General features: G+C 37.7%; 1 protein-coding gene across 2 annotated transcripts; it reads left to right on the top strand.

Moving 5' to 3' along the window:
* The first annotated feature begins 3080 nt into the window (after positions 1–3080).
* On the top strand, positions 3081–4595 carry LOC142446421 (olfactory receptor 8H1-like). Of its 2 annotated transcripts, none has more exons than XM_075548174.1 (2): positions 3081–3678; positions 4231–4595. In XM_075548174.1, the coding sequence occupies exons 1-2, from the start codon at positions 3087–3089 to the stop codon at positions 4593–4595; spliced, it is 957 nt and encodes a 318-aa protein (XP_075404289.1). In that variant the 5' UTR covers positions 3081–3086. The 2 variants fall into 2 exon arrangements, with proteins under 2 accessions (XP_075404289.1, XP_075404287.1); XM_075548172.1 differs by having other exon boundaries at positions 3087–3668; positions 4236–4595.
* Positions 4596–12203: the final 7608 nt, after the last annotated feature.

The raw sequence follows: 12203 nt of genomic DNA, 5'->3' as shown, positions 1-12203 counted from the left end.
GATTTTCTTGGCTCAATTTAATTTTTAGTTTCTTTTTGTGGAAACTGTGCCACTTATTTGTGTCCATGTTTTCCTACCGTAACTATTAAATCTATTTTCCTTTTTTTTCTTTCAATAGAAGACTTTTAATCAGCATCAGAGACAGAGGGAGGGGCGCAGTGAAGGGCACGCCCCCCCCATGGCAGAGTATCTATTTTCCTTTTAACGGTAGCTAGGCTACTGTGTATATTTGTAGAAAAGTTATATTGTTATTTTCACTCAATTTCCAAAATATTGTAATTGTCCTTGTGAAATCGCCCCGTTGATTTGTATATTATTTTAAATGTGTGTTAAATATCAGTAAATAAATTTTTAAAAATTTTAATTGGTTACGGACTGAGGGATATTGAATGCTCAAATTATAATTATACAATCATATATTTCTTCTTTTTACTTTGATAATTTTGCTTTATTAACCAAACTGGATGTCAATAAGATGATTCTAAATCATAAGGACCCTATAGAACTGAGTAAAGTTGTACCTATGTGTTTCTAAGACTGAAACTCTTTATAACACTGGTTTCTTTGTTGGTGTAATAGTTTTCTTTAAAATTAAGTTGTAATGCATACTATAGTCTGCAATTCTTGATCGTCACCCACTAATGCTTAAAGTTATCCTCACTTTCATCCATTGAGAAAGATGAATCGTGCAAACAGAACCAGCAAATACTGAATGTTTAAAAATCAGGAAAGTTGCGCATCAAGGTTTTATACTCTGACCATACTAGTTCTCTTAATATGACTCAGAGTAAATCCTCAGAGAAGCTAGATTGTATGAAGGGCAGTGTGTGATCAGGATTGGAGGAGGACTTGTTAACCATATGTGGTATGAAAATATTATGACCTTGCTTGCTGAAACTGAGGAGGACTTGAAGCCTTTGTAGCAAAGATCAAGGATTGTAGATTGTAGTGTAGATTATAACTCAATGTGAAGATCACTGTCCTCCTAACTGGACTCAATATAGCAGCACGGAAAATGGAGAAAAGGTTGATATTAGTAAGGATTTTGTCAAGGTTCTGCAATCAATGCTCATGGAAGCAGCAGTCAAATGATCCAAAGGCATAAGGGAAATCTGCTGCTCAAGACCTCTTTAGAGAATTGACAACAAGGGTGTTACTTGGAGGAATGAGGTGAGTTCGATCCAGGTCATGGTATACCAAGGCCCTACTATGCATGTGAAGATTGGACATTGAGGGAGGAAGACCCAAGAAGAATTGATGTCTATGAATTGTGCTGCTGGAGAAAAAAAAATTGAAAGTAGTATGGAATGCTGCAAACCAATCTGTCTGATATGAAAGACCGTGAGAATGCTCCTTAGAGGCTAGGGTAGTGAGTGTGTACCTCGAATACGTAGCACATGATGTCAGGAGAGAGGGTCACCTGACTCAGTGGTGAAGTGCCCAGCTGCTAGCCAGAATATCAGGAGCTTGAGCTCAACAGCTGCTCCACTGGAAAAGGATGCTCAGGAGCCCGTGTAGCTCTGAGTCAACTGACAGCTGTAGATTTGCTCTTGGTTAAAGTCAGAGCTGTTCCTATCGAGACACCGTAAAAATATGTGTAAATGTGCTTTCTTTTTCTCTCACCATATGTATGTGTGTGTGTGTGTGTGTGTGTGTGTGTGTGTGTGTGTAAATGTAGACCTTGCCCTTGGTAGAGCCAGAATTTGTAGAGACAGATATATAGAACTGATAGAATCAAGAGTATATATACAATGGTCATATTTACTTTTTAAAAATGGAAAATAAATCAAATTCACAAGGAATTCCTCAATAAAAATTTAAGTAAGCAACACTTCTAGTTGAAATACATATTCTGTATTTCAAATACATATTTTATAATACACATTTGTCAGGAGAAACAAGTCCTAGAGAAGCTGTATGGTGAGCGGTCGTCTAATGTGCAACTTTGTATCTCCCAATCCAAAGCATACTAAAACCAAATGCACTGCCATCTATCTGATTCTTACTCATAATATGTCTGTGATTTTCGGTTTGATTTTTACGGATTACCTGATAATTAATCTAACATTATTTTTTCCTTGTGATTCCTCACAGTGACAATCCATCTGCTGCTGAATACTCTTGGTAGAAATTTAGATAGAGGTCATTAGACAATGCAAACTACCTGGATTGTACGATTTATCAAATGCTAATCTAACTTAAGACACGATTAATTTTCATTTTTGAAGGATAATATCAGGAGACGATGCAGAGCTGATAATATTAGCATTTTATGCACATAGAGGAGAATACCTAGAAAAAGATGCATCAACCTACTCTACTTGAAATACATATTCTGTATTTCCAATACATATTTTATAATTCACATTTTAATAAAACATCCAAATGGTTGATGTATCTAATTTGCCAGGTGTTTCCCACTCAGTGCAACCCTATAGGATCAGAAAGATCTGCCTGTGTGAGGCTCTGAAATTTACAGGAATAGAAACAGAGTCTTTCTCCCCAAGAGTGACCGGTGGTCTCAAACTGCTGACTTTATAAGAAGGAGCCCAATACGAAACTACTACATATAATAAATAACATTGGAAACAAAAAGCAGTAAGGGATGTGTTTCTGCCATTGTTTACCACCCACATATGCCTTGCCTCGGGATGTTGAATGTAATGATAACCAAGAAAATAGTATTGCAAGGATTCTTGGTAATATCGGCCACATGGTGGAATCATTTAATCAACAATTACTCTTTGGGAATCTGGAAAAATTCATTCAACTATTACCCCAGTGTATTATGTAAAAATTCATATGAGAGTTAAGCTTTGTTAACATATTTCCTGGGGTTTAAAGATGTTAATAAAGAGAAGAATTGGAGCATTGGTAGTTTCATTCTAATGGCATAATAGTTGCTCCATTCTATTATAGAGTATCCAATACCATTAATACCCATTTAAAGGTGGCAATAAATTAGATCTCGTCTGTACAATCCACTCTTTTTATGAATTTATAGAAGGAGAAAACAAGCAAAACCTGAATGAAGGGTCCCATGCTGAATACCAACTTTCTTCTATAGATCTAGGAAGTTGTAAACTATGGGTAGAAGGAACAGCACGAACGTCCCTGACTTCATCCTCATGGGACTGACAGACTCTGAAGAGGTCTGGCTGGTCCTCTTTCATCTGTTTCTCCTCATCTACCTGGTTACTGTGCTGGGAAACACAGGGATGATCCTCATCATCCGCCTGGACCTCCAGCTGCACACGCCCATGTATTTCTTCCTCAGTCACCTGTCGTTCCTTGATCTCAGCTACTCATCAGTCATTACCCCTAAAACCTTAGAAAACCTAATAGCTTCCACCAAACATATTTCATTTGGAGGCTGTTTTGCTCGAATGTATTTCTTTATGTTATTGTGTGCCACAAAATGTTTTCTTCTCTCTGCAATGGCCTATGATCGCTATGTAGCTATCTGCAATCCGCTACAATACCCAGTCATTATGTCCCCATTCCTCTGCCGCTGTCTCATCACTGCATCCTACTTGATTGGTGTTTTTGATTCCTGTATTACTGTGCTGGCCATTTACACCTTGCATTTCTGCAATTCCAATGTCATTCACCATTTTTTCTGTGACATCATTCCAATTTTAACCCTCTCCTGCACTGACACACATGAAGTGGTATCCCGTCCCGCGGGACGTTCACCATGGATTCTGGAGGAGAGAGTGGGAATTGTGGGGGATGGGGGGTGGTTCAAGAGACACGGAGAATGAGGACAAGACAATATCCTGATCAAGTCCTGTTTTAATGAACAAAGAGTCATAGCTTATAAGGGACAGCCAAGGGGGAGGGGAGGTAGCCTCAGACGCACATGCAGATTAGGCTACCTTGGCAACAGGCCAATCAGGGAGTTCAGGGGAGTGTGCCCTGCCCATGAGTCAGGAAGGGCTTACAGTCTTCAATCAGGTACGCAGAGGAGTGGCATGTACATGCAAATCAAGCATAGGGGAGGATGATCTTTTGCCCAATCAAGGGGATGCAGGACATGGGTGTTTATCTAAAGAGCATCACCCCTTGTTTGCTCAAGCTTTACAACTGCAGTGCTCTATCACGTAGGCTGGGGTACAAGAATGCCCAGAGCTCAGGCTAATAAATTCCAAGTAATGGCCGGGCCTCACTGCTCCAGGCAAGTCCTAATAAATTCCAAGTAATGGCTGGGCCTCATGGCTCTGGACAAAGTGGAGTTCCTAATTTTCATCCTGGCTGGATCCACCCTAGTGGTGTCTCTTATCACAATTGGTGTGTCTTATGCATCCATTCTTTCTACTATCCTGAAAATCAATTCCACATCAGGGAAGCAAAGAGCCTTCTCTACCTGTGCCTCTCACCTGCTGGGGGTCACCATCTTCTACGGTACCATGATTTTTACTTGCTTAAAGCCAAGGAGCTCCTACTCCTTGGGAAAGGACCAAGTGGCTTCTGTGTTTTACACTATTGTGATCCCCATGCTGAACCCGCTCATTTATAGTCTGAGGATCAAAGAAGTGAAAAAGGCTGTCATTAGATTTCTGAAAAAGAAGGAGAGCATTATACATGTAAGATGACAGTATTGTAAGTATTTAATCTCAGGGACTCTTTTTCTTACACTAGTTATTCCATAGTCATCCTTTCTAAAACCATTTGCTCTTTAATAATCTTTGTCCTGAATAGGATCTGTACCTATAATTTTGGTCCAATAATAAACAGCTTTACTTGTCATTTTTAATAAAAACATTTTACTGAAATTTGGGTGGGATCTTGTATTTCTAATTGTCAATGAGGTAAACCCCTCTTTTAAATGTGTTATACCGAGATGTATAGCACATCAATTACAAGCACTTATTTTACAAGTTTTATAATTGGACACTCCAGGTGTATATTCTGAGTCAGTTATTCATCTCATGGCTCTAATAAGTCTTTTATTTTGTCAACCTGCAATCTTTAGCCTGTGAGAAGTACATATTATATTCTTGTCCCTAAATTAATAGTGACATTAGAGCTAGCCAAAATTGCAGTACTTAAGGTCGTACTAGTAAGTGTTTCTCTTTACATCTGTGAAATGTTTTAGCAGCTCTGGTGGAATAATAGTTAAGAGAAATCAGCTGTCAAGCCAATGTTCAGTGGTTTGAATCTCCCATCTGCTCCTGAATAAAGGATGTAGCACCAGCTTCACTGCAGGTTCATGGAAACTACATGAGGTCATCCTACCTTGTCTGATAGTGTCACTATTAATTGGAATTGACTTGGAGGCCGATGGTAGGTTTGAAATATTTTTAATAGACTATGTCTTTTGCAATGAAGATATACACTGATGTTTTGCAAATTATTTTGGGACAAGCTAGCTCATCCCCACACAAAATATGTATAAATTAAACATAAACAATATTAAGGAAAAGTCAAACTTTTACCCTTTTGGGTGTACACTGTAGCAAAATTCTATATGTTAACATTAAATATAACATGAAAATATTGAAAAAATAATTAAAGAAGAAATGCCCTAACAATTGTAAAATGTGCTCATGTTCTTCTGTTCTCATATATTATGTATAATATAATAGTTATATTCTCCTGCATCTTTGTGTTGCCTTTTTCCAGTATGTCTTTTTTCAGTGATTTCCATTGCCAATAAATCAATTGAATATCAATATGATTTTTGTACTTATGCAATATCAGAGCTCTCAATCTGCATCACTTTCGACCTAGAACATTGAAAATTAACCAGATTCCTGTGGAAATACATTCTTGATGTTCACTTTCAAAATGATTGAAAAGTCTGCATTTTCTGTGATTTGTCAACATGCCTACCTAAAAGCAATGTCCATGGACTTCAAATTCTCTCTGTCTTCATTCTGAATTCTATAGGCTCATTACATTCTATCCACTTAAACGATCAATTTGATTATTCACGGGTTGTTTTCAAACAGTCAGTAGGGAAAAAAATCCTATAAAACTAAAAGCTGACAATTTATGCTGGATTAAAGCATCCCATCAAAAAATAAGCCAGGTACATTTCTAAATGCATTCTTTTTCCTTTAAAATGTTACCTTGCATGTTCCAATATTACAGTTTTAATTTCAGTTGCTATTGTATTCGTACTTGATCATTACTGTTTTAAGTAGCATATTTCTAAAATGTGTGCATGTTGAATACACATTTTGACTGCACTCAGGTTTTATGATTTTTTTATTTCATTTACAACAAGTTCTTCTCTTTAGATTATATTTTATTGCTACATTATTTTCCTACAGTGCCTAAAGTAAAGTTCAACCTGTATTTTAGGATTGAATATGAATATATCTACTTATTTAAAACTGCTGATTAATTTATTTAAATATTTGGACAAAAGATAATGTTTCTCTAATTTATTAATATAGAAATCTGCCTTAAAATATCAAGGCTGAAAATAATTGCTTAATTATAATTAATAATTTTGCTTTAAATCCTGTATTGTTTGGATTATACACACACAGAGGCTTTTGGAAAAATGAAAAGGCAAAGGGAAAATATCGAGTCATATATATACATATATTTATATTTATATTCAGAATCTTGAAGCTGATACCCTGCGCATTAGTGAGAGTATATGGGGCTATCTTTAAAATAGCCTCTAGTCATTGTACTTTACTGGTGTCCCTGTCTCTTTGGCTACGTTCCATCCAAAATGGGCACTTATGGTGCCTGCTTTCCTGGTGTATCTAATCCACAGCTTCCCCTCTGAATACTCCATTCTAACTTAGGTTAGAGGACCTGCTTCTTGATTCTTGGAAGAGAAAAGAAGTCACTAGCCTGTCTGAAAAACAGATCTGCATATGAAGTTTGGAGACAAGATGCCCTTCAAAGGTTCTTCCCATCAAAACATTGCGCACTGCTATCACTTGCTGCTAATTATATATTGACCAATCCTCATAGAACCACAAGGTAGTGACCAACTACTTGTATGATGTGTTAGGGTTCATGAGTAAGGCCCGCATGCAGTCTCCAATATGCTCTAATGGTAATTTTGGCCTAAATCTGTTTCAAATCATACAGTGGCAGTGCAAGTCTGCCTGTCCATTACCATCGCCAAGGATGACGTGCTTTAACTACTTATCCACATAGCAAGTATCTGCTGGAAAGGGTCCCTGGGGTGACCTTGCCAGGAGTGCTCACATCTCCCTTGTGATCATCCTGACTGGTAGCACTTTCGGTGTTTTATCTAGAATTTTCCATTTTTCCATTCTTGAGACTTTGCTACTGTTCTTTGCTCCAGTCCTGGGAGATACTCTTTTATTGCTCTATCAATGGAGTGTCCACAAGGACTGTGCCAAGTGGAGTGTAAAGACCTTCTCATAAACCAGAAGACCACAAAGGTTACACGAATTTTAGCATCCTACCTGTGTAGTAAGCTGGTACTTCAGCCACTGCAGCCCCAGACAACACACAATTATTACTTAACAAGATGACCCCAAGGAATTTTTACCACCATTCCCAGCTCTAGCATTCTTTTACAGTTATCCTCTCCTCAAACGCATAGATGATCAGACAATCTTTAACAGATAAACATGGTCACAAGTTCAAATAATGTCATCAGTTTAAGGAAAACAATGGACATCAGCATGGAAATTAAAAGCCCCAGGTCCATAACACCCATGCTGTGGCTAATAGTAAAGCTGTCAATATATCTCCAGTTCCGTTCCTCCCCAGTGAAGATATACTGATCCTAAGGAGAGAGAGATAGGGAGGTGCTACAGAAGACATCATTTTGCTGTTAGTGCCTTCCCATTGGTTGTCAATAGGGTAGAGACCCAAGTAAAATAAAAATAAGCAATGCCCAGTCCTGCATCATGTCCCATTCATTCTGCTGTTTGAGGTCATTGTTGAAGCATTGTCATTAACATCAATCCTTCTAATGACTTTCTTTGTCTTCTTCCTACTATACCAAGCATGATGTCATTTTTCAAGGAGTCGTCCTATTGCAATCTAGATCCACAAGATCCACAGTTGGAAACCCCCAGGTGCTCTGAGGGAGATAGACAAGGCTTGCTTTTCCCATAAACAGTTACACAGTTGGAAATCCACAAGGGTAGTTCTATCTTGTCCTACAGAGTCATTATGAGTTGACATTGACTCCATGTCAGTGAGGTTCCTTCTGCTTTGATTGTAGGGAAGGGGGCAGCTTGGTCTCTTCTGACAAGGTGTCCAAAAAAATGAGCTACTAACTCTCATTGCCCTCACTTCCAAAGTGTGTCCTGGCAGTGTGTCTTTCAAGGCAGATTTGTTTGCTCTATTGGTAGATCATGGTATGTTTAAAACTCTTCACCAACATCATAATTCAAATGCATCAATTCTACTCTGGTTTTTCTTATTCAACTTTCATCTTCCAATGCATATGAAGTGATTGAAACTGATATGGCCTGGGTCAGTAGTACTTTAGCACTCAATGTGATCCTTTTGTTCTTTAAAAATCTAAAGAGGCATTCTCCAGCTTCTTTATTATTTAATCATTTATTGGGCGCTCATATAATTCTTATCACATTCCATACATACATCCATTTTGTGAAACACATTTGTACAGTTTTGCCATCATCATTCTCAAAATATTTGCTTTCTACTTGAGCCCTTGATATCAGGCCCTCACTTTTCCTCCTCCTTCCCCACTCTCCCTTCCCTCATAAACCCTTGATAATTTATAAATTATTATTATGTTGTCATAACTTACACTATCCGATGTTTCCCTTCACCTACTTTTCAGTTGTCCATCCCCTACAGAGGAGGTTCTATGTAAGTACTTGTCATCGGTTCCCCCTTTCTACCACACCTTGCCTCCACCCTCCAAGTATTGCCACCCTCACTACTGGTCCTGAAGGGATCATCTGTCCTGGATTCCTTGTATTTCCAGTTCCTATATGTACCAATGTACATCATCTGGACTGGCCAAATTTGTAAAGTAGTTTGGGGTCATGAGAGTAGGGGGAGGAAGAATTTAAAAACAAGAGGGAGGGTGTATGTTTCATTTTTGATACCCTGCACCATGACTGGCTCATCTCCTTCCCATGACCCTTCCATAAGGTGATGTCCAGTTGCCTACAGATGGGCTTGAGTCTCCACTCTGCGCTCTTCCTCATTTGCAATGACATGATTTTTGTTCTTTGATGCCTGATACCTAATCCTGTCGACATCTCATGGTCACATAGGATGGTGTGCTTTTCCCTGTGTGCTTTGTTTCTTTTGAGCTAGATGGGTGTTTGTTTACCTGCAAGCCTTTAAGATGCCAGATACTTTACCTTTTGATAGCCGGGCACCATCAGCTTTCTTCACCTAATTGCTTATACACACATTTGTCTTCAACGTTCATGTCAGGAAGTTGCGCATCATGGCATGGCGCTTTAATAGAACAAAGTGTACTTGCATTGAGTAAGTACTTGAGTGGAGGTCCAATTCCAGCTTATCTTCGGTGCAGTAAGTAGTTTGATTTCTTTACTGTTGCCTACTTGGCCTTTGATTGTGGGACCATGTAAAATAAAATTCTTGACAACGTTAATGTTTTCTCCATCAATTGAAGTCACAAAGGAACACTTGCAGTATATTGGGTTACATGCTGAGCTGCTAATCACAAGGCCAGTAGTTCAGACCCACTAACTCTCTGCTCCCATAAAGATTTACAGCATCAGAAATCCTAGAGATGAGTTCTACCCTGTACTATTTGGTCACTATAAGTCAGAGTCAACTTGAGCGCAGTAGGTTTAGTTTGGTTTTATTACAATATTGTTTATCAGTCCAGTTGTAAGGGTTGGGCTCTGTTTTAACTACTGGTGTGATCTTCATCAGTAAGAGCTCCAAATCAATTCTGCCCTCAGCAAGGAAGGTTCTGTCTGCTGCACATCCTAGGTTGCTAAAGAGTCTTCCTTGAGTTCTGAAGCTGCATAATTCAGAGTCCAGCTTCTCAGGTTATTTGTCCAGCATACAAATTGAATAAGTATGATAAGATGATAAAACCAAGCTTCACATATTTCTTGATTTCAAAACAAACTCTCTCATTGTCCTCTTCAAAGGCCTGTCTCCTGATATATGTGGAAGTTCAATATGAAAATATTTAAGTGTCTTAGAATTATGATTCTTTATAACGTTATTTATACTTTGTTATTGTATACACATTCTAATGCTAGTCTACATTTTAAATCAAGTTTCAGAGTCTCTTCTGACATCCACTTTTGTACTTTTTGTTGCATTGTTGTGTCTTGATCATCTTTTTGTGTGACATATTTCATACCATCACAGAGCTCATGTGGTCTCTGGTTTTTTGTGTTCAATGTGTAAACTGTGTTCGTGAGATGGTTTCTAAATTGAGATTGAGTATACTCAAGGTCATTTTCTCTGGATTCAACTTAAATTTGTAATATCCAGTTGGTTATCTGTTTCATTGTCTGTCCCTAATTTTGTCTTGGCTAATGATTTTGGGTTTCTCCATCATTACATCTCACTGATAAAAACAATTTGTTTCTTGTGAATTTCAACTAGCAAGATAAATGTGTATAGATGTCCTTTATGTCGCAGTTGTTGAACATAGTTATTTGAAATGAATGAGTTGTTGATCTTGCAAAATTCTATCATCACATCTCTGGTGGTATTTCTATCATCACGGCCATAGTTTCCCACTGCTGATTCTGCCTTGCTTTCAACTTTTTCATTTCAATCAATTAAGAATCATGAATTCTTTTAATTGCATGTTTGATCAATTTCAGACTCCAGAAGTTGCGAAATTATTCAATTTTTGTTTTAATTTTTTTACTTTAGCTTTTGATTTGTAGATGTCTTGTTGTAGATAATATGGATATTTTCCTTTAAGTGACAGCAACTTATCTCAAGATAGATCTTGATATGTTCTTTCTAATGATGCCATTTCCTTGAATTTATCATTGTTAGCATAGTAATTTATGCCATTGTCCAATTCAAAATAGCCAATAACGGTCCATTTCAACTCCAAATTTTCATTTCATTCTTCATTTCTTTGATGTTTCTATATTCCATATAATATTGCTAATGGCTATTTGCAGATGCTTACATTCATTTTTGGTAACTTTTATGACTAATTACTGATGGGTTTTTTAAATTGTTTTTGTTTATTAACATTGTGACAAATCATCAAATGAAGGTCACAAACAAATTGCTCAACTGCTGTATTAAATTTGGGTCTGCTTTGGCATGGTATGTCCTTCTAGTCACACATATTTTGAGTGCCTTTATACCTGATGGGGTTATCTACCAGTGTCATATCAGAGAAGCTCCCAATATTATTTTTTAATCATTTTATTGGGGGCTCATACAGTTCTTATCACAATCCATACATACATCCATGTGTCAAGAACATATGTATATTTGCTGCTATAATCATTCTCAAAACATTTTCCTTCTACTTGAGCCCTTAATATCTGCTGCTCATTTGCCCCTCCCTCCCTAAACCCCCTACCTCATGAACCCTTCATCATTCATAAATTATTATTATTTTGTCATATATTGCATTATTATACATAATGTTTTTAATGAATGTTTTTCATTTTGAAGTGGTACTACCGCTCTTCTCAGGTTAACTTTGTCTGGAAGTTATGCTGAAACTTGTCAAACAAGAGTGACATTGGAAATATAGTATTAAAATCTCCAGCATCAAAACAACATTAAAGACACCACACTATGGCAAACCTCACAGACAAGTGGTGGAAATAGTGTCTTTATCAGGTGTAATACAGACTGATAGGCATACAAGGTTCTTTTCAGGCATCCTAGGGGAGGTTTTATGTTTGAGAAAGTTTTCACAACCTGTACCTGCATTTGGGAATTTTCATAGAGGACATTATCCCTAGAATGCATTCTGCCTTGAAATGACTCAGATTTTCCAAATATTAGGGTGAATTCAAAGATAAATGTATGAGGTCACCTGTAATATATCTATCTGCCTTTATGTCTGAAGCAAAGAATACACTGTTTGTCTCCTGCACTGGTAAGATATTCATCCATCTTTACTGATTTTAGCTGTATGCACCAATATTGTACTGCTCCATGAGCCCTGGGGAGCTGCATGGGGGCAGAAGGGAAAGGAAAGGAAAGGGCCAGGGGACATCCCTGCAGAACACATATGATGGATTTTCCCCTTCTGATCACATCGCCCTTTTACCCACTCTCTTATCCTTATGCCTAAT

This window comes from Tenrec ecaudatus, chromosome 4 (genome assembly GCF_050624435.1).
Source record: "Tenrec ecaudatus isolate mTenEca1 chromosome 4, mTenEca1.hap1, whole genome shotgun sequence".
NCBI classification, from domain to species: Eukaryota; Metazoa; Chordata; class Mammalia; order Afrosoricida; family Tenrecidae; genus Tenrec; species Tenrec ecaudatus.
The sequence above is the reverse complement of the archived record's forward strand: the minus strand, read 5'-3'. Positions and strand labels throughout refer to the sequence as shown.